At 47.8% G+C, this 26,951-nt stretch overlaps 1 protein-coding gene across 1 annotated transcript; it reads left to right on the top strand.

The window, feature by feature from the left end:
• Positions 1-1,932: 1,932 nt before the first annotated feature.
• LOC144950956 (uncharacterized) lies at positions 1,933-26,273 on the top strand. The gene is made up of 10 exons (XM_078881139.1): positions 1,933-1,978; positions 13,123-13,306; positions 15,155-15,381; positions 17,236-17,514; positions 19,900-20,116; positions 21,122-21,498; positions 22,676-22,703; positions 23,127-23,185; positions 24,537-24,583; positions 25,147-26,273. Exons 1-10 carry the CDS (start codon positions 1,933-1,935, stop codon positions 25,219-25,221), a joined length of 1,539 nt encoding a protein of 512 aa, XP_078737265.1. The 3' UTR covers positions 25,222-26,273.
• Positions 26,274-26,951: the final 678 nt, after the last annotated feature.

The following is a 26,951-nucleotide window of genomic DNA, read 5'->3' as shown; positions in this document are numbered from 1 at the left end:
GGGGCATGTGAGTGTTCTGATGCGAGGCGGTGCTGATAAGCCGGGATTGCGAGTGTGGAAGACAAAAGGCTTCATCATGGGCAGAGTCGAGAGGGTGGACGATTTGAGAGAGATTTAGAGATCTGAACCCCGTTCTTCTCGAGTGCTCCCGATCACCAACCCACAGTGAGCAGCAAGGGGGGGGGGGCAGCTGAGGCCAAACATCTTCCGCATATCAGGAGGCGTCCGTCCCTTAATCAGGCTCCCGTCCTGCTTTCTAACCAATACCACCGGTGCTCCCCAGGGGCTTGTTGATGGTGAGATTATATCCGCCGCCAACATTTCCTCTCATTTTTAGTGGAGCCGCGCGTTCGGGCAAAACTGCAGTAAGGAATGTTATAATCGTAAGTGCGACGATCTCGAACTCAACAGGCGATTTTAAGGGGTGAGCATTGTGACCCCACTCACCCAGTGACAACAACAACAATAACACATCGAACAAAAAAACAGCCGCACGTGGCTCAAGGGGGGGATCTTGAATGTCCACCCAGCCGCCTTGGGGGGGGGGGCTGGGCCCATCCCCGGCGTCCCTTGACGAACTCGAGCCCCGGGCTCCCGAGTCCGGTCCCTTGGTCGTGACGGATTATCGGGACGCCCCGGGCTCTAGAGGCGTGGGAACTGTGGGCGGCACAACAACTTTAGTTGGCAGATGGTTATCACTTATTATGATTTAATTAAACCATTTCATACACATGAACTCTTACACATGCAGTTCAAGGTTATGTATCGTGAGCATTAAGGAATCGATTAATCATTTCACCCGAGAGGTAGACTGGTTTGGATATTTTTTTTAAGGGAGGTTATTGTCGTAGGCCTATCTGCCCTGCGCTAAGGATGAGTTTAGGTTAACTTCATTTGGATATTGGATATTTTTTAAAGCCCAATGTCAAATTTTATTTAACGATTTCTGATGTTACTGATTACATCTTAACAACTTGCATTGTTAATACATCAATTGGCCTGATCTGGAAATCTGAAACTCATACCGATCATTGGTGCTTAATTTCAGCCCAGACATTGCGAATGCGGTTCTGGGATTCACATCCATCTCGCCCAATTAACGAAAACAATTCTCACAACATCAGTGAGTCCATGCATACATTTATATATATGTGAACCTGTTTATACGATTAGAGGAATAAAGGTTACAACAATATTGTATCACGGTCACCTTGTACTCCCGTGGTCGTGCTTTACACCAATAAACCGCACCCCAACCCAGCCTAGCAGCAGGAGCAGCAGCGGTGTCGTGGAAAATCAAGTGGAGACTTTAAAGCCTTGCCGAGCTCAGCGCGTTTGGAGCCACATGTCCTTTCGAGGTGAACAGAACTGGCGCGCGAGAGCTTTCCGCAAAAGAAAGGAATGTCGGACAACTTGAGTGCACAGCCTCAGTCAAAACATCACCAAGCCCCGCGATACGATCCCGCTGAAAGAATTCAACCCCCCAAAAAACCTCACTGTAGAAATAATCCACGCAAAAATATTTCCACGAAAATGGGGAGGAAAAGAAAAAGCCAAAAGCCATAATTTTTTTTTCAGGAGTAGTGAATTCTCGCGGTGATTGAGAGGAGGTGGCTGCTGTGGGGGAAAGGGGGCTGTGGTTTTTCACCACGGAGTTTTCCTGGCCAAATAAATCCGTTTCTCTGGGCCCGCTGGGTGCTCAGAAAGCCACACCACTGCGCGCGTGTGGACGCAGCAATCGTAGGATCACCCGTCGTGGTATTTTCCAAGGGACTTGAATCGACTGGTTTCTTTAGCACCTGCTGTTTTCACCGGTGTGGCTGTCCAATAAAATACATTTTGTATATTTTCAATCAACAAAATATTCCGAGTACAGGTTTTCATCTTATTATTCATCAATAGATGTTGATTATTTTTATTTCATTGTTCACCATGATAATTCAAACAACCCGGTCTCTGAAAGGCTTCACACTGTTGGGTAAGTTTTCACTGCGTTTTGTGTGGTGTGGAGGTCCCATGATTGTGTGGTACATTGTATTCATTGTATGCGTCAAACTGTTCCTTAATTTAAAAATGTACTGTTCCTGTGCCGTTATATAAAGATATCTCTATACTCGGCGCCGCGGTGGCAAGACGTTAACTCCCTCTCGCCTGATATGCGGGTCGTCGGGTCCATCCCAACCCTGACGCCTGCTGCTGTATATTTGGAGTTTGCAGGTTCTCCCCGTGGTTGTGTGGATTTTTATCCGGGTCCTCCGATTTTCCCTCCACATTTAGAAATATGCGTTTAGAGTGTCCGGCTACTATAAATTTCCACAAGATAAGCCAATTCGTTGAGCTACTATTTGTGGCCAGCTCGTTCCTGAAGAACAGAGCTCAGTGGACTTTACCTGGTAAAATGAAAAGTTTTCGTTTTAACTTCAGCTGCAACTATAATTATTTTGGCATGCCACATCCATTTCGCCTTAATTTGTCTGAAAGCTCTTCATACGATTATAGGAAGATACGGTTTAATAATGTAGTATTATTATAGAGTTGCTTACCTTGTGACTTAGCTAATAATGCCCATTCCAAACCAGCCTAGCAACATTCTTGAAGATATTGAGTGATCAATTAGGTAATACTTCTGTTTATTGACAGAGCGGATATGGTTTGTTCATTTCAAAATGTTTCTCCTTGACAGAGCGTCTCTGTTATTATTAAAGTGCGTGGCTCTCAGTGGAGATCTTCCGTGTTCAAGCCCTGCTTGAGAGAGCAATGCGGCAATTTTCACCCCTCGTTTCAAAACGAGGCTCCTACAGCAGCAGCAGCAGCTTATAGCAACCTGCTGTGCATGGTGATGGTCTCCCATGCCTGTATTTGGCTTCGATACATTTCCACGTGAAAAGCCACTTCGTTAGGCTACCGTATATGGGCCAGGTTGCTTCTGAAAAAGAGTTATATTGCTCAGTGGGCCTTACATGGTGAAATAAAAAAAAAGTTAAGTTTAACCCTGCTTATCTTCAGAGATGTGACGAGATCAGAAGCACATTATCGGTGAATTAGTCACAGGCTAAGTGGTGGGCAGCAGAGGTTCAGTCCAGAAAAACCCACCGTTCTTTACTTTTGTGCTCCCTTGTGTCTGCTCCCTATCTCCACCAATGCACGCTGACCGGCTTGTTGAAGTATGGTCTAATAAGCCGCATGGAGTTGTGAGGCCCTCATCCAGCAGTGGATTGACATAGTACTGTTCGTGTACAAAGTACGTACATGAAGCATGGACCCGATGATGAGACGTTGACACTTGGTCTGGCCACAGCTGGCTCAGGTCTGTAAATGGCGAATACAATTTCACTCAACATGTATGGATAGACAGCATTTGTTTGTTTTATTGTTGATATTTAGAATAATGAAAAGTTATGCGTATACATGAAGCACCGTGATTCTACACCGTGGTCAATATATTTCATATGATCTTATCTTAATATAATTTATATAGTGCCTTGACCTATGCGCTTTACAGAAAATTAATGGTGGTACACATGAATGTGATGGTGAAGATGAAGTTAGTAAAATAGATAAAAGGAAGTAATGGGTGAATCTGTGATGCGTGAATTAGGTAAAAACTAAATTAATGAGACATTATGATAATGAATTGATTGGATGGATGATTGAACGAGTGGTAAACCATGGTGAGAGATTATAAAGAGGGAGCAGGAAAAGAGGTAGTGTTTATAAGAAGGAACTTAAGGGGTCGTGGGGTGAGCTGAGGCGGGGAAATGCAGCCACAAATGCACTCGATCTTGGTGGATATCACAAGCTCAGCAGCAGGTTTGGGGCCTGGTTAGTACTTGGGTGGAATGGGTCACTGCAATGGCTTACCATGTATTTTTTCTAGGTGCAGAGCTTCACCAATCCTCGTGTGCGTTTGTGTCTTTCTGGTTACTTTGGTTTCCTCCAATACGCTCATTAATGGTATTTGCCAAACATTCCATTCCACAGCACTTCCTGAAAAATAACCCCTGGACTCGGTTAGGCTTTCCTGGCTAAATAATTGGCATTACAGGAACTATCGTTATTAATCATGTATACAGTATAAACATGAGACTGTGTGTCTAAGTGAGAAAGCCTCACAGTCTCAAAATCTAAGTTCATAGCAGAGACAGAAAATGCTATAAATGTCCACATGATAAGCCACTTCGTTGAGCTATAATTCGTAGCCATGTCGCTTCTGAACAAGAGCTGCATAGCTCAGTGGGCTCTACCTGGTAACATAAAAAGTTTTAGTTTAGAGTTTTAATTTCATCTGTAACTTTGCAGAACGCTGTGCTGGCCATTATTTTGGAATGCAACATCCATCTATCCTTAATTTGCCTGAAAGTTCGTCATACGATTATAGGAAGACGGTATAATAATGTAGGATTATTACGGATGTCCGTACCTTGTACTCTAGTGGTAGTGCCTTAGCTAAAAATGCCCATTCCAAGCCAGTCTAGCAACGATCTGGAAAAAATTTGGAGAAATTAGGTCATGCTTTTACTCAGAGTGCATCTGGTTTGTTCATTTCAAAATGTTTCGTCTTAGCAGAGCATTAACTGGTACAATAAAAACACAATTAATTCGAAAATGGTAGGAAATGTGTTGCTATTCGGGTCTTACTCTCTAGCCCACACTGATCACTCTCCGAGCCCCGAGGTGCTATCGTAGCGTTCGGGACAGACTGCTTCCTGCATGTCTGGCGACAATTGAGACTTGTCGAATACTTCCAATGAGAACCGCGTGCCGCAAAACGATACATAACCTAATCCGCACAATTTTCTTTCCTTGTCAATGATAAAGGCTGGGACCGTGATGAGGCCTGCGCTCAACAGCCCCCTTCGTTCATTCTCGTTCACTTTACAACAGATGGTGCCGCTAATCAAATCTGTGAAAACATCGTCACTTACGGATTGGATTATACTTGGCATGAGCCAAGTAAATGAACCCCACATTGCGGAAGTAGAGATGCCACGTGTGTGGTTTCCCGGTGCAGGCACCAGTCCACCGTTGTCCATCACTGCATCACTGCTGCTGGTCAGGCAGTCACATTTTCTCAAAGTTATTTTGGTGACCTAAGACAAGAGGACCACAACGTTCTTCATGAAATGCGAACAGTTTTCCCATAATGCACTGAGGCTGTGTGTATTTTGCACATTTCTGCGTGTGGTTTGAAACCAGAGTGGAGCCGCTTATTGCTCCCCCACATATGTTCACCAGGTGTTTGTTAAGAGTTCAACTGCTGACCTTGTTGAAAAAATATAAGCTGAGCCAGCAGCTTGTTGCAACTTTCTACGGCAGAGATGACGTCAACGCACGGCGCAGGTTTTCACTGCTGTACTTGCAATATCTCTCCCGTGTGAGAGCTATTGCAGTTTGCAACCACGCGATGTTCTGAATGATGCAATGCCGAACAACACGTGTTACGGTGCGTGCAACGCGTCGGAGAGAGCTAAAGTGTCGAGCGATTTCATCGTTGTGGTACAGTCACCACCCCCCCCCCTGTCGAATGTTACCAACCCTACAATGTTTCGGGTCGTTCACATCTGTTGGCCAGGGCTGGTCGCGAAAGTCTCGTGCCAAGATTTCAGCAGACTAAACACAACGGCGCTCACAGCGTGTGTGTTCATTGGGAGCGTCTGGAGGCACCTCTGCGTTTAAACACAATCATATAAACCATGCTGTGACTTGCCACAATGATTTTTTTGCAAAAATATCTAATCAAATGTTCCAGCCATTTTCAGTGCACTGCTGGTTGAAGGTTTTCTGATGCCATGTCGGTCGTGGGTTTTTTTTTTTACCGAACTTCATCACGCTGGTAAGTGCGGGTTGGTGAAGGTGGATGAGGGCAAAATTGGGTCAGATATCACTCACCACTGATGTTAGACCATGGCCTGGAATTGAAGTTGGGCGGCGGCATTCGTAGCACAGTGCGGTCAACAACTGCTCCCCACCTCCTCTGTCATTACTTTGTGCCGTGTCCAGAGGCCCCCCATCTTGAGACTCAAGGAGACAGAGTCGTGAAGGCCAGGATGACAGGGCCTCTGGTTGTTGAGACTAGGTGAGACTGCAATCATTATTGGGTAATAAAATATTTTTTTGGGGTATGACCGCAGAGCTGCCAAAGAAATAATTGTTTTATTCCTGGGATTTCAGTTAAGCCACTGCATCCAAAATAATTCCCATAATATGTAACATTGCAGAGTAATCATAATTGGGTTGTGTGAAACTAAATATAGTTGATGCATCATCTCAGAACAAATAAAAGTGTTATTCTTATGACATCAAAATACGGCTTAAATGTGACATCATTGCAGTAAAATAGCGAGACATTGGAAAGATGAATTTTTTTTGGAATGGGGTATATAATACGCCACAGTAAAAGTACCTTAATTATGGGAATTTGTGATGGTGGTCGGGTGGCTCAGGAGGCAGAGAGCTGAGCCAGCACCGCCGAGATCCTGCGTTTGAATCTGGGGGATCTCAGCCACCTGTGACTACACCGCGCTTCTCGAGTGTAGCCGGTCTGATGGTCTTAGTCCGATCGCTAATGGCAACACACACAAAATATAAAATGTTGTCTCATTTCAGCTCTGAGAATTAAGCAATGATTTGATTGACACGATATACGGGGTGCTCCTCTGTTTACTGTGAGAGTTCTGGACGGCGTTTTCTTTGTCTCATAACATTCCAGAAATAGGACAGTGAGATTTTTAAAAAAATTATTTCAGCATAGTTGTTGAGCATAGACTCAGGAGTCCAAAACGCCAACAGCCAGCAATAACTGAAGGTGTAGTAGATAATAGTTGATACTTTCTTGAATTGAACAGGGTCATAATAACTTGGGAAGACTTGGGAAAGGAGCCCATTCGAGTATGAGGAAAAGGGGGAATAAAAAACATGTTGGTTTGCAAACACGAGCGGTTAATGCAGACTTGTTGCCATGTCATAGGTGTCGATTTGGTGTTTGAACATCTTAACACCTCCTGTATTATTGCCGAAGAGTGGTAAAGCCTTTTCTTTCATATATATATCATCTTAATACTGGAAAAAGGGTCCCGTAGAGAAAAAAAATATACATGTTTTATATGTTGGGAGAAACGCAAAAAAACCGCCCAGTGTTCTGGTATCCCCTTGTTTTACTACTGCTGCTGTTCATCCCGCGAGTGTTTTTTCTTACATTATGGGCAGGGATCTTTTGTCCTGCATAAACCTCCCCCCCTCCCCCTTGCCCCAGTAAAATAAAAAAAACTGCAACTTTACTCAGTGGGGGAATTATTACTTTTTGCACTCAGTGGAAAAAGAGGGGTAGATAAGAAGGAGAGGGGTTGGTGTGCAGGAGGAGGCTGTGATGGCTTTCCGCAGAGCTTTGGGTTGGAAGGGTTCTCCCGGATGTTTGGGTGGTGGGACAGACGATGGCTTTACAGAAGTCACGTCGCGTGCATCCGATCCCATCACGTGTCGTTCCCGACCCATTTTCTGGCCACACTCCGTGCGGGTAATTGATTATAATTGTTTGTGTGGTGATGTCACAAAAGTACGACTGTCATCCCATTTAATTGACAGTATGCACGGGGTTGTTTTTGGGGTGCCACGGTGGGGAGATGTTAACTCCCTCGCCGGGTATATTTGGAGTTTGTTTGTCTCTCTCTCTCCGTCGCACGAGTGGATTAATCTCGAGGTCCTCAGGTTTTTCCCTCCACATTTAAAATGGACATGCATTTCTAGTATTTGGCTGCTATAAATTTTCACATAAGTCATTTAATTGTATGAATGTAGCATTTCTTTCACACCGTACGTAGCCAACCGTGCTAATCGGAGGTGCAGGGGAAGGACAACAAACTAAACAATTAAAGCAGTTTTTAACTACTTTATCTGTCATTTCTGGCCAGGTCGGTCATGAAAAAGAACTCTATAGCTCAGTGGGTCTTATCTGGTAAAATAAAGAGTGTTTTTTTTATTCTGAGGACACCCAACATTCAGAAATACGCAAAAGGGAGCTGGGCATAGGAATCGTCCAGGAGCGAATCGCGCAGCTCGATGCTCGATCTCATCGCACCTCGGGAGTTTCAGGGTTGAGTCTGGACAACGCTCTGATGGGCGACCGTGATGCAGGAAACAACAAGTTCAGTGCAGGCAGCTGCGGCACTTTGTTTGGGTGGCAGAAAACAGCGCAGCGTAGCCGACGTGTTCGATTGGATGATGATGATGATGACGATGCAACATCTCCATGATCCCCCTGCCTTCACCAAATCACACTCACAGTTGTGGTTGAGTGTGGCCATGGGGAGGCCCTCATCCAGCAGTGGATTGGCAAGAGGGTGGCACGTCACGTGTCAAGATTTCCCTACATAATCTACACTGCACATACGAGGCATTGCACCGATGCGATGAATCGTTGATTAAGTGTCGTGCTGATAAAGAGTCGATTATTTTGCATTCGTACATGTTGCATGCAATGGGTTCGTGCAACCCATGCAGCCCATGGAGGAGCTATGCTTCAACTCTATTATATAAAAAAAAATTGGTATGTAACGCAAGCCGACTCATTACAATCCAATGAGATTATTTTGCTACTGTAAATGTCCAAATGACAGGCTACTTTGTAGAGCTATCGTATGTGGCCGAGTCGCTTCTGGAAAACAAGTGAATACCTCAATGGACATTGCCTGGTAGGATGGGGATGGTTTAGTTTCCTCTGTATGCGTTTGGGTGATTTGTTTACCTTTCTTGTACTTTGCACTGCTATCATGTTTTTGTATTTTTTGTTGCAATGTTATTACCCGCCCTTACTGGACATCTGTGAAAAATAGCTTTATAGCTCATCGGATTCCTCCAGCATAAATAAATATTCAGATTCTGACTCATTGGGCCGCGAGGTGGATGAATCACAAGCAGCCTTGTATATAGGTAAAGGAGCAACCCTGCAATTGCTCACTCACGCCACTGGTGGCAGAAGTGCCTCCACTCGAGGCAGAAGCCCAAGAGAAACCCTCTGGGGGTGTTGTTGGCCTACTCTTTCATGGTGGCCAGTAGCCTTAGAAGAGATGGGAGTACCCACACTTTACCCCACCAAACTTGACCTGCCAATTCCACTACGGTGGACCTATTTATACTTCTGGCTGCCACGCCAGGAGATTGAATCGAACCACCAACTTCTGAATTGCAAGTCCAGCGTCCTGACCATCACTGCCACGGTAGCGGCCCATGCCTCGTCTGTAAAGGATCTATTTCACAGCGTGAATTCCCACTTTGTTTCATGCACTTCACTTCTTCAAGTAATGAGATGCAGACAGACGCCCGCTCGAGACTGCCACGATAAGTGGCAGGAAGGTTTCCCCAGCTGTGTGTGGCATTTCACCAGCTAAGACTCAATCAGTATTCTAAAAACATTCTGTCAGGCAGAGCAAAGACAGATCGCGTGCGCTTGGCACGTGCCTGTTTACCCTCAGCACAGTGGCAGGCACAGGCGAGACTTTCCTCAAATTATCCCTTTAGTGTTGGAAAGTCAGCATTAAAAAAAAATCATATACTGTTTTTCATACTCTTTGGGTCTTTCCTTTACCGAAAGACCCAAAGAATATTAATTCATTCAGTCGCGAAAGCTTTAAGTCAAGATTTAAATTCTCACTTGCGATCCCCTACAAGAGGAAGTGTTTATTTGGAATGATAGCAAAGCAGTGCATCAGGCTGAGATAGTGAATGGCCCTTTGAAGGTAATATCACACAACTACTGCAAAGAATTCCCTTCAAGTATGTATGATGTTGAACTTCTTTAACGCCATACGTAGCCAAACATGCTAATCGGAGGTGCGAGTGACCTGTTATCCACGCTAGCGGGCACTTCCCACACAACCTGCTGCAATAATTATTGCATGAAGATCAAACCAACGTTTAAAAAATTTGCTGTAAATAAGATAAATTAAGTAAAAAAAAACCCGAATTTGATGGTCCTCTTCTTCTGCAGTCACGGGTGATCGAGCTGAGTCCATCACCTTCATTTGTTGCTGTGCTGGCTGCCAGCCCGACTGGACATCTGTGAAAAAGAGCTTCACAGCCATCATATTCCTCCTGCAGCATAAACATTCCAATTGTGAACTCACTACACTCGAGAAGCCCGATTAAAACAACTGTAAAGCTATTGAGATACTAAAGTATTTTTATTCTAACAGCTAAGGCCATATTGAGCTATGTAGCTCTTTTCAGACGCGACCTGGCCACACACGATGGCTCAACGAAGTGGCTGATCATCATCACGGGGAAACTTATTTCAGCCAAATACTCTAAACGCGTGTGGATTCAAAATGGAGGGAAACCCGGAGGACTCGGAGACAAATCCACGCAACCACGAGGAGACAGACACGCAGACTCCAAATATACAGCAGCAGGCGTCAGGGTAGGGATCAAACCCACGAGCTCCTGTGTACCAGGTGAGGTAGTTAACGTCTCACCACCGTGGCGCCTCATGGTGCAGTCTCATCGCGTCGTGCGAGAGAGGGGGGCGGGTTTGGGGGACTGAACCCCCCGCTGCTGAAGGCTCAGCCCCCCTTCTCAAATGTTCTAACAAATGCAGTATATCCATAATAGTATCTGTTGATGGGGGGGGGTAGTCCTTCACAGGGGGTGTGGGCTAGAGCAGAACCCACAAATGCCAAGAGCTGATCGCAGCGTTACTCCATTTAGCATTTAACGTTTCCATAAAGTTCACTTTACCTTGACTATATGGTGCCCCCTGAGTTTTGTATGCACCCCCAAACAATCAAGAGCACGCTGCAAGGTTGATCACCGGTGGTAGAAATGCAGATTCGAACCCATGATCTAAGTGTGGTGCATACTTAGGGTACTAAACTGCTGAGCTACCCAGCCACATTGTTGGTTAAGAATGTCCACGTTATTTTCTTTGTTTGACAGTGAAGCTTTGAGATACGGTGCACATGCAGAGAATACAGCTGCAGCATTTTTCATCTCTTGAGAGTTGTTTAAACTTGTGTTGTTGTTGCCATGTGACGAGACGGCATGGACAAGATTGTGACATTTACTCAACATCCCACGACTTCTATGCGAGGGTTCTGCTTGTGAATTTCTGTCAATGACCTTTTAAGAGCGATTTATTTACATAACTTGTCAACAGCAGATACTACTATAGTCAAGAATGAAAGTAGAACAAAATCACTGCAGGCTTTCTCAAGACAGTTTATTTGTCTGTATGTGGATGGAAACCAGACGGCCTGAATACCCCAAGTTTGTTTTGCAGAGTCACGTGGTGCGATTAACGATCCATTCTGAATTATTGTGTGGGAGAATAACCCACAGGAGAAAACAACCATTTGGAGATCCCCTTTGGACTTGAAACACTCGGGATGAATTTTACCGACAAACCCTGTTACAAATATGATACATGTTTAGTTTATTATTTGAATTGGAATGTAGCTAAATGAGTTGAAAAAATACATTTTACATCCAGGGTTTTGGGTGCAGTCTTTGGTGGCCAAGACCACCAACTCGCTGCACTTTAGAATCCAGTTAAACCACAGGCAGCTGAAACCCAAATTCACATCCCAGCATCTCAGCAGTGTGAACTCAGCCACATGACCTCTGAGCCACTCGGCCACCTATAAGGCTGCCAAAATAAACCCGACGTATTTAACAGAACAGTTGCCAGGTGACGGTTGCAGGGGTTAGCGCACCGTGCTATGGACCTGACCGCCCGAGTTTGATTTCCAACCATGGCTGACATCAGCAGTGAGAACTGAACCGGCCCGGGGTACCGCCTTCACCAGCTTGAATTGACCAGCATGTTCTTATTATTTTATTACTTCCCTTCTACGTGACTTTACCGAAAGAACCAAGAAGATGAATCACTGCAGTCACGAAAGCTTTAAATCGAAATTTGACCAGCATGCTGAAATATGGCCAAAAACCCCCCACGACTGTTATGGCACAGATGATACCTTCGCCCAGCAGTGAATTGGGGCACCATAATGGCGAGATGTTAACTCCCTCGCCTGATACACAGGAGTTCGTGGGGTTGATCCCGACCCCGACGCCTGCTGTATATTGGAGCTTGCATGTCTTTCTCCCCGTGGTGGTGTGGATTTTTCTCTGGGTCCTCCGGTTTTTCCACATTTAGAAACACGTGCTTAGATTATTTGGCTGTAATAATTTTCCACATCATAAGCCACTTCGTTGAGCTATATTATGTGGCCAGATCGCATCTTAAAAAAGAGCTACATAGCTTAATGGGCTCTATCTCGTAAAAAAATATAGTTTTAGTTTAGCTTAAAGGGGCTGTAAATCTAAAATCACGCTTGCACTCTGCGATACGACCTCACGCTACATAAAGCATTGAGACAAACGGGGACACTCTTCATAAACAGACAAGACAAAGAGATGACTAACAGGCATCGTGAATACTGATGTTCAAGAAGAATGGAGTCACGTAAATCTTAAAGCAGTTCCTCCAAATAAACATTCCATATAAAAACGCAACCACGGCATCGCTGTGAACACGCTGCATGTTGATGCTGAGACCTCCATTCACGATCCGAATGCCACAATGTTGTGCACCGACTTGCTGCAAGCAGCGCAAACAATACAAGAAGCCATCACATGTCACAACAAGCAACATCAAATCAATCCCTCGCACACTTGATAGAAAATAAGAGGTCTAAAAGTGATTAAGAGTAGGACAAGCAAGGTCAGGTTTATGATCCCAAACATTATTATTATTCCACAGATTAGAGGCCACCACACTGCCCCACATAGACATTTGAAGGCAGTGGGCGTGTGGGTATCTGCAATTCACCATCTCTCAAAGCAATTGAATGGCTAAACCATTTCCAACTGAATCTCCAACTGCTGCTCTTTGCTGATCACACGACATCATCATGTTTATCTTCTTGGTTCTTTCGGTAAAGTCACGTAGAAGGGAAGTAATACGTGACTTTACCGAAAGAACCAAGAAGATGAATCCCTGCAGTCACGAAAGCTTTAAATCGAAATCATCATGTTTATTGAAAAGCACGTGTACATTTTGTTTTGAACACACGTTTCATCTCGACGGTGTCATGAACGCCACGTCTCTCCGCGCGGTGTCTTTCTCCGCAGCGCCGCTGCTGCCGCTGCTGCTGCTGCTGTGCACGGTGGTGCGGCGGGGGCTGGCGGAGCCCGACGCCAAGGCGGTGTCGGTGACGGTGACGGCTGGCGGGGAGGTGCCGCTGCCATGCAGAGGACTCGGGGCCCTCTCTCCCGGGGCGCTCGTCACTTGGGAGTGGAGGCCGCGAGCCCCCTGGTGAGGTCCGCGGCACGACGAGACAGACGCGCGGACGCAGTCTGCCGTTGCGCGCCCGTGACAATCGGCCGCGCGACTAAATCGCCATCGACACCGTGCGCTACAATGGCCTGAGACCGCTTTGTCCGCAAGCGAGCGAGTGGCGCGGTGACATGCGTGCGTCTGGGCGTCGCCTAAATGATCTGGCCAAGCAGCAGTGCCCCACCCCTTTACTCCACCTGTCCCAATGCATTTTAGTATTTTAACGGACAATCAAATATGTAGCAACGCACCACTGCGGTGTATCTTTAATGTTCCATTCATGAAAGATGCGCGCCGCACGGAGCACCCAATGCAATGCGTCGCTCCAGGCCGTCGAGCAGATGGACGCTTGAAAGCGGAGTCTGTCCTGACTGCGAGCTGCCAGGTTTATTTTGCTTAACCCGGGGGTGGAGACCTCAAGGGGGGTCAGGATAAAGTCTTCTTTGCCAATATAACCCGGGTAGGGGGTCACCAAAATGTTAAAAGCAAAACAAATAAAATAAAGTTGTGCAACTGATCGCTCAGATGTGGACCCACCATCTGGACCGTATGTTTTGCACGTGCCGTCTATGATCCCAGAGTGGAGAATTGAATGCGGATAACGCAAAGGTGTGTATGCTCAGGTATACGACCCAGCATTGGTGGAAATTCCACATTCATATGACGGGGACGAGCCTCTCCATAGGACAACCGCTTTTGACTTCCCCGCAGAGTGGTACTAATTTTATCGACGCCAAAGAAAGTGATGATGGGCTGAGCCAACCCCCAATCAGAATTAGAATTCGTACACCGTTTTTTTTTTATCGCGAGCCGCTCGTGCTACCAATGGAGTCTCCTGGCCGGTTATCCGAATCATGAACTCAATCAACTAAAGTAGCCGGCCACTGGTGGCAGTGCACGCCTGAAACCCAGCACCGTGGAGGCGATGGTTGGTGGATCAAACACTTCTGTGGAATTCCCTCCCTGTGGGTTGTTGAGCTCGCCATCTCATGGCTTGCCAGCATATGGCAGTGTAGCCGGTGGATTTGGCCAAACATCCCGATTATAGGACCGCAGAGCTTGGGAAAGTGTTGCCTCTGGCTGCCTTCCTGCCTGTCTGTGGCTTCCCACGCCTCTGAATCACTCTCTCTTTCAATGAGGGTGAACGAAAACTGCGCGCGTTACACATTTCCAATTATTTAGTTATTTCATCGTTACAGCCGCGCAATGAAACTTGCTGCAAATTTCCACCAGGGTGGCGAGATGTTAACTACCTCGCCTGGTATTCAGGAGATCGTGGGTTTGATCTGAACCCATACGCGTGTATATTTGGAGTTTGCGTGTTCTCCCTGTGGTGGTGTCGATGTTTCTCTGGGTCCTCTCTGCATTTAGAATCAACATGCATTGCGAGTACTTGGTTGTTATACATTTCCACGTTATGAGCCACTTCGCTGAGCTGTCATTTGTGGTCTGGTCGCTTCTGACAAAGAGCTGTATAGATCACTGGACCTTACCTGGTAAAATACACTTTTAAACCAGGTTCTCAAGTGTTGTGAGTTCAGAATCAGAATATGTATTGAGACTGCAGGAGGAATCCGATGAGCTATGAAGCTCTTTTTCACAGATGTCCAGTTAGAGGCAGGTCAGCAAGTTAAAACAATAATGAAGTTGATGGTCTCAGCCCGGACACCTGTAACTGCAGAAGAAGAGAACCATCACCACATCACATAACATTTTCCTTTTTTTCACTTAATGTGTCTTCTAAAATAATAGCTACGTGGCTCAGTTGGGCCTTACGTGGTAATAAACGAATAGTTCAAGAGTAAAATTTGTGCAATTTTTTCTCAGGTGCGTGAGGACAGACGGAGGCCGCCTGCTGGAGATATCGAACAAGGATGGGCGCAAGGTCGTCTCCGACCAGTTCCGCGGCCGTGTGCTCGTGCACCCCCAGCTCATCAAGCGGGGCGACTACACCGTGCGGCTGCGTGAGGTGCGCGCCAGCGACGCAGGGGACTACACCTGCCTGAACCAGGCCACCGGGCTCCATCGCGCCATCCGCCTCTTCGTCAACGCAGGTGCCAGACGGTGACCGTCCAGACGCGCGCGGAGTAGAAACCTTCCTCGAGAAGTGCCGCGTCAAGCGGACGACAGCGTCCCCCGTAAATGGCGATGGTAAAGTCTGGTGAGAGGCCAAGTAAGCGCGGGCCCGGCGAGACGGCAGGACTCATACTGAGGGTATGCCAGCCACGTTACCGTCTCATTGTGCGTACTGCTTCGCTGTACTGCTCAGCCGCGCAGCTCAAGAAAGTAGTTCGTCGTTGACCGCTCAGAAACCGCGTTAAAACAGTGCACGATCCTCGTTGTAACAGTGCGCGTTCCATGTTGTAACGGAGTCCATTCCTTGTTGTGCGAAAAGTGTTCCCGTTTGGAAGAACTGCATTCTCGCGAAAACGCTTCGTGGCATGCACACCACGCGTTAAGCGAGGACTCGGCATACGTCTGCCCCTCCGCTCTAGCTGTCGTTGTGAAAACTTTTCAGATGCACCGTGAAATGCCTCTCGTACGTGACTCTAGTTGTCCACAGCCCTCCATCAATCCACACAAAAATCGTGATAGGAATGGACCGGCAGCGCTTCCCAATCCTGTTCACCCCATAGCACTCACTCTCGAGCTCACTTGATCTTCACGACACACAGAGCCAAAACAAATCCCATCTGCAGGCCTGCGTGGTGGGTAGGTGGGTGGACGGAGGTGGTGGCTGATGGCTGTCTGCCATCCTGAGCTGTGACCAATGGAGAGGGGAAGGCGGGAGGCGGGGCGATGGGGGCTGGTGATTTTTTCTCCTCCTAGAATTTATAAAATACCACGGCACACCTGGAACTTGCTGTGTCACACTCGTGTGCCAGTTGCTAAGCACAGCTCTAGATTATCATTGTTTTGTAAAGACAGCATCAATGCTGCTGGCTCATTGCTCTGACCCGTGAGCTACCCAACCATCTGCTTCTTCTTTGTGGGTTTTCTCTTCCTGGCTTAATTAGCAGCTTCCAGGTGTGGAAAAACTTCATCATAACAGAAAAATAGTGTTGGTTGAAAAACTGTACGTTTCAAACAAAACACAAAAAAGTGTAAAAAGCCACGAGGCCTACCACTTTGAAATGGCCTGCAAATTATATGTATCCATTATCATCTTAGCCATCACTAATCGGGTGCTAGAGGGGACTATTCTTGACCTGGCAACAACGCCATGGTTCTAAAGTTCGCATGCTCATCACTTCTGTAACGACGAGGGCTCCTTTTTACTCTTTTCACGCGCATGCTGAGTTCTCCCTTTCTGCTGTCTAGAGGTGGCACCCACCCTGTGGGGTGGACTTGGGTCTGGTGAATGTTTTCCGCACGTCACATCGCACGTCACATCACACAGTCGCTACGATTACAGGATAGCGAAGGTCCCGTGAATAACGCTTTAATGAAGTCAGTCAGCTGCTAAATTTAGTTCCTGTATGTTGTGTGTATGTATGTTGTGTGTATGTATGTTGTATGTTGTATATATGTGTGTTGTGTGTTGAACGTCTTTCGCACCGTACGTAGACAACCGTGCAAATTGGAGGTGCGGGGAAAGGACAACAAATGAAACACAAAAGCTGTTTTAAGCAAGCGAGTTTTCAATCTCGATGATGATTTAGAAGCGCATAGCTCCAGTGGCTTCCTCATATCGTAAGGAAGAGCGTCAGAGATGGCCGCAGAAGTGCATTCGAAAGCACGAGATGCAGTGACCGTCTTTGTTCGACGGACCGCCAAACGCCGCTGCCGCTGCAAGAATGACCATAGTTCGCGTGAAAGGTTCACGCTCTTTGACGACATTGGCAAGCTATCGCGGTGCATTTGTCGCGGGCACTTTGTGTGTGCAATGAGGGCATTTTTGTGCGTAGGCTGCACCTCCAACCTGCTACTGGAGGCCAACCCGTGGGAGGGGGTGGCTGAAGGAGACCCGGTGACCCTCGCCTGCTCCTACTGCGGCTCCAAGCCTGTCGAGCCGCGCGTGCGCTGGCTCGCCGCGGGTGTGCCCGTCAAGAGCGGCTCGGACATTCACATCTCGGCGGACGGGAAGACGCTGAACATCCGCGCCGCCACGCTCGCCCACCGCGCTCGCTGGGCCTGCATCATCGGCAAGAAGGAGAGCGCCGTGGCAGAGTTCTGCCTGGACGTGGGTGAGCCGCGGCGAGAACCTCCGTTGGTTTTGTCATCGCGGTCCGTTCACGCGAATGTGAAAACACGCGAATGCTTTGAATACTCGACTTGTTGACCCGGGAGAGACTCGCCGAGTCTCAAGGCCCCTCTGCCAGGAGGGTCCTGCTAAGTTTTCGCAGTCAGGGTTATCCCAATTCAGTAATTTGCAGTTAATATTTTAGCATTGGAATGTTATGGCCAATACCAGCTACATTGTAAAAAGAATTAGCTGTGGAGGAAGCCGGAGAATATGTAGGAAAGCCGTGGGGAGCAGGAGGAGGAGAACAAACCAACGTCCTCCACACGTAGAGGAGCCTGAGTCGGGACTCGCACCCAGGGACTTGTTGCTGTGAGGCACGGACGCCCCCGCGGCTCCCAGCACCACCCTGCCTCACGATCATGAAGCAAAACTTCAGAGTCATGCAGATCCGTGCAACAATTACTGTCTAATGCCTGCACATGTTTCTCCCAACGGATAAATAGCGCCGAGAAAATTGAGTTGACCTTTGGCCAACCTTTTGTGTAAATCCGAAGTTATTTAATCACTGAAATGTAAGATTCAACATTTTTATTCACCCTGTATTCGACACTAAATATGCATCATGGCGAGGCAATGTATGGGGGTGGTGCAGTGGCGTCGTTGTTAGCTCACTGCACTCGGAACCCGTCGACCTAAATTCGATTCCTGGCCACAGGGGCGAGTGATAGCCACACCGGAGCTGTGGACCCTCCTATACCAACCCACACTGACCAGCGTAGTGAAGTATGGTCAAACAACCTGCACGGTCGATGTGGCATGGGGAGACCTTCATTTCGCATTGGATAAACTATCATTCATGCATATACACGTGTTCCTTTTACTGATGTGCCCGTGCGTTTGCCTTGAACGTTTCATCTCGGACCCACTCTAGCTGAAAGGTTTCGTGAAATCGAATTTGCTTTGTCCACTCCGCACCACCGCCCCTTCTTGTCGTTCATTCGGCTCAGACTTCGTACATGGCACGAGGAATGTCATTCAGGATACAGTACTGTGCGATATGTTGTAACAACGTGAGATGAATTCTCAGCCTTCATACCCCCCTGCCCAGTTGAACTCGAGCTCCCTGATCACCCTGCCACCCCCTGCCCAGTTGAACTCGAGCTCCCTGATCACCCTGCCACCCCCTGCCCAGTTGAACTCCGAGCTCCCTGATCACCCTGTCACCCCCTGCCCAGTTGAACTCGAGCTCCCTGATCACCCTGCCACCCCCTGCCCAGTTGAACTCGAGCTCCCTGATCACCCTGCCACCCCCTGCCCAGTTGAACTCCGAGCTCCCTGACCACCCTGCCACCCCCTGCCCAGTTGAACTCCGAGCTCCCTGACCACCCTGCCACCCCCTGCCCAGTTGAACTCCGAGCTCCCTGATCACCCTGCCACCCCCTGCCCAGTTGAACTCGAGCTCCCTGATCACCCTGCCACCCCCTGCCCAGTTGAACTCGAGCTCCCTGATCACCCTGCCACCCCCTGCCCAGTTGAACTCCGAGCTCCCTGACCACCCTGCCACCCCCTGCCCAGTTGAACTCCGAGCTCCCTGATCACCCTGTCACCCCCTGCCCAGTTGAACTCGAGCTGTCTGATCACCCTGCCACCCCCTGCCCAGTTAAACTCCGAGCTGCCTGATCACCCTGCCACCCCCTGCCCAGTTGAACTCCGAGCTCCCCGATGCCCCTGCCACCCCTTGCCCAGTTGAACTCCGAGCTCCCCGATGACCCTGCCACCCCCTGCCCAGTTGAACTCGAGCTGCCTGACCACCCTGCCACCCCCTGCCCAGTTGAACTCCGAGCTGCCTGATGACCCTGCCACCCCCTGCCCAGTTGAACTCGAGCTGCCTGATCACCCTGCCACCCCCTGCCCAGTTGAACTCCGAGCTGCCTGATGACCCTGCCACCCCCTGCCCAGTTGAACTCGAGCTGCCTGATGACCCTGCCACCCCCTGCCCAGTTGAACTCCGAGCTGCCCGATGACCCTGCCACCCCCTGCCCAGTTGAACTCCGAGCTCCCCGATGACCCTGCCACCCCCTGCCCAGTTGAACTCGAGCTGCCTGACCACCCTGCCACCCCCTGCCCAGTTGAACTCCGAGCTGCCCGATGACCCTGCCACCCCCTGCCCAGTTGAACTCCGAGCTCCCCGATGACCCTGCCACCCCCTGCCCAGTTGAACTCCGAGCTGCCCGATGACCCTGCCACCCCCTGCCCAGTTGAACTCCGAGCTCCCCGATGACCCTGCCACCCCCTGCCCAGTTGAACTCCGAGCTCCCTGATGACCCTGCCACCCCCTGCCCAGTTGAACTCCGAGCTCCCTGATGACCCTGCCACCCCTGCCCAGTTGAATACGGAACGACTCCCACGCACCGGGACTCCGAGGAGGGTTCTGAAGACGACGACGACGACGACAACGATGATGATGATGATGAGGAAGGAGAGGACGATCCGGATGATCGTGAAGGGGACAAAGACAAGCGCGGCAACGAACATCGTGTGGAGAGAGAGCCAACGCAGCGACAAGACACTGCGCCAAATGCTGTGAGCGAGCACAGGGAGAGGTAACGGGCACTGTGAACGGAGCTCCACACGTAGCTACGCACCGCACAAGACTGTGGTTTAGAGTCTCACACCTCACACTAACACTGCAAGACTTAAAATCGTAGGTAGCTTAGGGACTTGTTTAATCTCCGATAGCAGGTAACATTCCAGGAGACATCCTACTGCCATCCCAGGGTTTTGTTTCTCAGTGACGCGTTGCTTTTAACACGGCCATCTCAATGTGGTGAAGCCGTAATGATTATCACAGCCCTTGTCCTTTCGCTGCTGGATGAAGATGTCCCTACGCACCTTGTCTGTCATGTGGGTTGCTGGGCCATACTTCACCACGCTAGTCAGTTCAGAGTTGTGAAGGGGCCGGGGAGTGACCAGGACTGATGTCGATAGGCCTTGCCACTGGTGATAGCCATGGTCGGTTGCAGGGTTCGTAGCTCAGCGTGCCAACCACTGCGTCACCACCTTCCCGGTAAAACCGTACACATGGTAACACTACGGCTATGGCATTACATAAATATTATTTGGGTCTTTCGGTAAAGTCACGTACATAGGTTCAAATTAATACGTGACTTATCGAAAGACCCAAAGAATATGAATTCCTGCAGTCACGAAAGCTTTACGTCAAGATTACATGAATACACCACAATAAATACACCACAATAAATGCACCACAATAAGTTGATTAAAATAACCTTCTAGAACTTCCTTCCTGTCTGTTCTCTGCCCAACTGGAATCTCGAACTGGCTCTAACTCCACATTCTTGGACATGTTCTCGGCCAGTTACCGAGATGGGCATTGGAATTGTCTTCACGAGTCCTTCGAAGAAGGGGAAAGCCTCAGGGTAGATGGTGAGAGACTGCGTCGCCAGATCTTCGAGGTGGCATGTGTATTGTACAGCAGCTGCAAGTTCTGGCAGGTGGAGAGCGTTCAGTCATGATCGTAGTGGCTCTCGCGTTGATGGCATCTTGATATTTTTATATTGAAATTAAATATGTTTCTTTTCCATCAGTTTTTCAACAGCAGCCTCTGTGACACAAGCCTTGGACAACTTGGGGAATTCAGCGGCGGTCAGTTTGTCGAGTCACGACCCCAAAAGTCTCGTCACGAGCCAGGCCGAGGTGCCACGCGGTGGCCCCTCGTCGCCACCGCCACACGCGCCCCAAAACGAACCGCCACGCCACCCCCTCGCACGAACGGAGCGACCACAACCGGAGGAGACGCAGGTGTCGATAAACAGCCGGTTTTCGAACGCGGAGAGGAGCCCACAGAGCGCCGAGTCCTGGCAGGGCCCTGTGTTCTTTGCCTGCGTTGGTGCCGGAGCGGTGGCCATTGTGGCGGCCATCGTGGTGGTCACGGTGCTGCTGTGGCGATGGGGGGCGTGTGGAGGTGAGAAGGCCGTGGCGGGTTTAACGACATTCATATTCACGCCATCTAACCCAAAACATCCTGTATTATGGATACTGGTCGCGTAAGCCCACGTGTTAAACTAGCAATGCCTCGGTTTGTCGCCCACACCTCGAGTTTGTCCCATTGCGATGTAATGCCTCGGGTCGCCTTATATCTTTTTTTGCACGTCGTGATACTACGATACAATGTCAAATTTCACGACATGACGATAATCGCGATATGTTTCCCATGACTTTGTTAATGCATTCTGTGTTTATGTTATCTTGTTTTTGTGCTTTGATGTACTTAAGTGTGAATAAATATTCTCTAAAAGTGAATCAACTGCGGTTCACTCAACATAAGCCTGCCATAAATATTGTAATTCGCGTGCTCTCAGGTACACAAGAAGTACTCTACGTGAACTATGAAAACGATAACTAAACTAAACCAATTTTTATTTTACCAAGTAAGGCCCACTGAGCTATATAGCTCTTTTCAGAAGCGACCTGGCCACAAATGATGGCCCAATGAAGTGGCTTATCATGTGGAAATGTACAGCAGCCAAATACTCTAAATGCACCCTGATTATAAATGTGGAGGGAAAACCAGAGGACCCGGAGAAAAATTCACGTTACCACAGGGAGAGAGACACGCAAACTCCAAATATACAATAGGCGTCAGGGTTGGGATCGAACCCACAATCTCCTGTACACTTGAAAAAATAACTTTCAATTTACTACGGAAAAGTTTTGCAACAGCACTAGTTTCAATTAGTAATAACCCAGTGAACAAGGGACGTGTTTGTCCAACCTTTAAAATCCACATGTCAATCTTGACCGAACGTTGGCTTGCTTACTGTGTGATTATTTATAAACATTATCATGTGCTGTCTCATACTTCGCCAAGAAATGTAATATATTTAAAATGAATTAAATAAGTAACGAAGGTCACTTTGTGATGCTATTTAGTAAAGTGGATGGTCTAATCATTGTGGTGATGTTATTATATTGTACGATATATCGCAATACGGTGTCCAAATGTCACGGCTACCCTACTACCTGCCACGCAGTGAAGAGCAGGACAGGCATCGTCATGTTTACCAAAAATTATATCATTTTCTGCGAAACAAGAAATATCACTTGCAAACCAAGAATGTAACGTATTTTTTACTTTACAGGAAAGAAAGAAAGCAGGCAAGTTGCCAAGTAAGTTACGTGACGTATCGTTGCTTGTTATTTGTTATTTACGGAACTGTAAAAACGTGAATAGGGCCAGACCTTTTGTTGATCCACTGCTGGATGAGGGCTTGCCCATGCCATACAGGTCGTGGGGTGGGGGGGGGTTCATCCATACTTCACCACGCTGGCCGGTGTGTGAAGGTGGCGAGCGTAGACATGGGAGCACAGAAGAACAACACAACGTATTTGTCTGCACTGTCCTCTGCTTCCCAACGGTAGAACTCTCATCCACACAAAGGAAGAGAGGACAGTGCCGTGGACGTGTGTGGTTACAGCACTTCGATTAGCCATGTTCTACTTTACTGCTGTTTCTCGCACCTCCGATGAGCATGGTTCACTACGTACGGTGCGAAAGAAGTTCTACATACAATGTCTGGCTTCTTTCCCCAGAAGTGGAGAAGAGAGGACAAACCATGGTGCCGATGGTGCAACAACGGAACTCCCCATTGGTGCTGAGTGGCACTGTACACTACAGACAACACGCACGATGGGATTGTTAATGATACAGTCACCACTTATGTGAAGAGTGGGATCATTAAGGCTAAAAACTCTTTGCTACACTCAAACAGTACATGGGGCTGTGATCCGTGGGCGATAAATACCATAGTGGTTTCATACTTGGGTCACCAATTATTGCAACAAAAAATCACCAAATTTTATGTGATATTTTTATTTATTGGCAAAATTCCAGAGATAACATCATTTTTACTTTGATTGCCATGGTGGATGGAGCATTCTGGTTATCTATGTATGTTGAAGTTCTTTCACACCGTACGTAGCCAACCTTACTAATCTGAGGTGTGCGGGAAGGACAACAAACTAAATATAACAAGCAGTTATAAACAAATGAGTTTTCAAATGAGTTAATAGAATAAATAAATCGGTTCGCCAATTGGCAATCATGCGGCCGAGCGGTAGTGCGTTCACTGCTTGGTGCAGAAGTTTAGGGTTCGAATCTGGCAGCCCGCCCTGGTTAACCCTGGTTAATACTCCGGGTGTATTCATCATCAGAAAGAGTAGGCCATTGTGTATCAGCCTCACGATTAAAATTTGCCAAATTCAAACAATTACCTGTAAGTTACTAAATTGGGATTACAAATTGGAATCATCGCCCCCTACTGGCAGTCTGATGCCCGCTTGGATTGAGTGGCTCTGTGCCACGCAGAGACAGTTGAGGCTGCCCCCGTGCATCCTGACTCCAAAAGGCAGGAAACCCACCGCATTTTCGGACAGCATGTGTGCTTGGAACTGGAGTGAGTGGAAGAACCTTTCAGTAGTATTCACTCGCTGGACATACAGCAAAGCACAAGAAGATTAGAATAAGTGTAAACCACACAAAGTTATGGGGAACTGATATAATAATCTTCGCATCGTATCATATCGTAAACAATTTTATCGCGGCAACCCTTTTGTGAACTATTGGAAACTTTTAGCCTGCGACTACAGCATGGGACGGGAAGTAGAGTCAAGGATGTGATGTGTGGGGACATAACAAATATAGACGATGGGAAGAGGCGGCTACACCAGGGCGTTGACGTTGCGGCTGTTGCACGGAGCAGAATCTGCCCTCACAGCGGACAGCGGAGAGAGTTTTGTTCATCTTGGTTCATTCTGACGAGGGTTATAGTGACGCCATTGGAGAATGTTTTTTAGTTAATTCCTGGTAATACTTGGAAACGTATCAAGCACGTGTTGTCGTGGCCTTCCTTCACACTGGTTTCAGGGAAATTTGCAAGTGATCAAGGTCTATGGAAATGTTTCTGCTTTCCCTTCTCTCTCTCTCTCTGTCTGTCTCTCCAGATGAGGCCGGCAAGGAGGGCCCCAGGGAGGAGACCGAGGCAGCTGTGGTGAGTGTACCCATTGCTGTAATTTAAAAACCATTTGTCGTAATGAAAAACCATAAATTCAGGCATAGCCTGGATATGTATTCGGGGAATAAACTGGTGCATGTGGCCTAATTCAGGAGGTCTTATGTATGTACACATTTTATAATAACAATATTCATAATCAGCCGTGGTGCTGTGTGTGTGGTATTTTGTGGTGTGTGTGGTGTGTGTGGTGTGTGTGGGTGGTGTGTGTGGGGGGAGCGGGAGTTTAGCGGTTCGTGTGCTGTGCTACGAACCCGGCAACCCGAGTTTGATTCCTGCGCACGACCAACACCAGTGACAATTATCTAAACCAGTACTGGGCCTCCCCTAGGATGACTCGGCCTCAAATAAATACCTAGTCGTGTGTGTAAACGTCACCACTCGGCCGGGCGTGGCGCTGGCCTTCCCACCCCTCGTGTGCCGTGCCGGCCTTCAAAGGTGCTCACGAACAGCACTTGCTCCAACAGTCTGTTAAAGCTATCCGGGGGATCTTTGTCTTTGTGTGCATGTGTGTGTGACGAATGTGCGTTGGAATGTGGCAGGCTGTCTGTCCCGAAGGGCAGGATGCTCCAGAAATCCCGAGCTCCCCTGCACCCGACGCAAGCGCAGAGGCCTGATTGGGGAGTGATCATCAAGCTGTCACACGAGGCGCGTAAAAACGAGCACCGCATTTAAAGTGGATGGGGAATGGAATTCATCCAGGGGCCCAAAACTCCAGAGGGACCCACAAGAAAAAAACTTAATTTTGTTTTTATGAAAAAAAAGTTAGAACTGTTTATTCATATCGTGATTTTCAAAAATAAACTTTCTGAATGTTTCAATTGCCATGCAGGAAGATCAAACCGGCGACTTCTGGATTGCAAATTCAATCTGCTAAATATTACTCGAATGGCAGCTTCTCATTTTTAAAACCTTTATATTAAGTTCGCTTGCTTGCTTAGGACCGTGCAAATCTTTCGGTCGTTTTTTAACCCACTTCCCGTGATCCAATCGAGCTGACATTTTGCACACAGACTCGTTGTGCGTGACAATGCATTTTCGTGAAAAGAAATCCCAAAATTTTACACTGTTTAGGGAATTTTTTTTAAATATTTAATTACCAATTGTTTGATGCTGCCAGACAATCATCTGACCCATAGGTGGCAGCCATCTCAAGCCAGAGGACGAGAGGACTCTAGCCGCCCCGATGCCACGCATATAAAGGATTTATAGTGAAAAACTTTGTTTTTACGGGTTTACTTGTTATTTGAATAATATTGACAAAACAACAATATTGCCTTTATTAATTGCTGGTTTATCGTGTTTGTGCGTTTGTATATCTGAAACGGTCCTGGGATTCTCCTCAGTCTACACAGCCTCAAATGAGTAGCTGGCGCAGTGTGAAAACATCAACATCTGGCAGATTGTGTTGGCTAGGTGTGGTGCCGCCACCCAACGCCCACGGGCATATGCAGTATTTGTCCCAACAGTGTTCAGGCTTTCCAGGGGAACTTTGTCTTTGTTTGTAAAGAGAAGGTGGGGGGCTCTGTGAAAGATGCGGCATCATTCCTATGCCTATTAGCTGCCCTCTGCCTATCTAGTGCCGGTATAAAGTCATACGATCTTCTTTTTAACTTCGTTAACGAGTACAACGTGCTAATTGTATGCTCTGCGGTCAACCAAATGTACTAAATTGATTAAAGACATGCTCCAGTACGAGACAAGTTGCCTGAGCCCAATTGTTTTTAAACGACATGTGAACGCCTCTTATCCACGTCTCTATCACCTGTGACTCCGAATGACCTTAAGGGTCAGTGCAAAAGTCATATTATCCCTGCCCCTATTCTTCCTATTATCTGCAATTATTGATGGGTTTTTCCCCCCGTCCGACGTTTAATGAGCCGGCCAGGAGGCTCAGCGGTAGCACGGTCGGCAGGTTGAGTAGAAATCTGTCTCACGCATCCCCACTCTGTCGATCGCCTTCCCAGAGGACTTTGCCACTGCGCGTCCCTGTGCAGTTTAAGCACACGATACATTCCACAAGGAGTATTCTGCATGCTTCTGGGGAGCTGGGGGAATAGGAACCATGGGGTGGCCTTATGATGTTTCTCAATGTGTTTGGTGGGAGGGTCAGTGTTTTTAAGCGTGAGCTTGAATTGTTCGTGGGTTCATCCATAGTTACAGGTGTGGAATGTGGATCCAGATTTGTCGAAACGTTTCTGTTCGACTGGTCCATGATGAGTTTCATGAAGGCATCCACGCAAAAAGCGCCACGGTGGCGAGATGTGACCTCAGCAGGTATGCTGGAGGTCGTGGGTTCGATCCCCACCCTGACACCTGTTTATGGTCGTGTGGATGTTTATCCGAG

The sequence above is a fragment of the Lampetra fluviatilis genome, chromosome 60 (assembly GCF_964198595.1).
Source record: "Lampetra fluviatilis chromosome 60, kcLamFluv1.1, whole genome shotgun sequence".
Classification (NCBI taxonomy): domain Eukaryota; kingdom Metazoa; phylum Chordata; class Hyperoartia; order Petromyzontiformes; family Petromyzontidae; genus Lampetra; species Lampetra fluviatilis.
The sequence above is the reverse complement of the archived record's forward strand: the minus strand, read 5'-3'. Positions and strand labels throughout refer to the sequence as shown.

Bases quoted from the DNA above. Each gene is read 5' to 3' on its own strand.
- LOC144950956 (XM_078881139.1), top strand. From the start codon at position 1,933: ATGATAATTCAAACAACCCGGTCTCTGAAAGGCTTCACACTGTTGG. The intron at 1,979-13,122 runs GTAAGTTTTCAC...CTTTCTCCGCAG, and splicing joins GAAAGGCTTCACACTGTTGG to CGCCGCTGCTGCCGCTGCTG. The intron at 21,499-22,675 runs GTGAGAAGGCCG...TTTACTTTACAG, and splicing joins GCGATGGGGGGCGTGTGGAG to GAAAGAAAGAAAGCAGGCAA.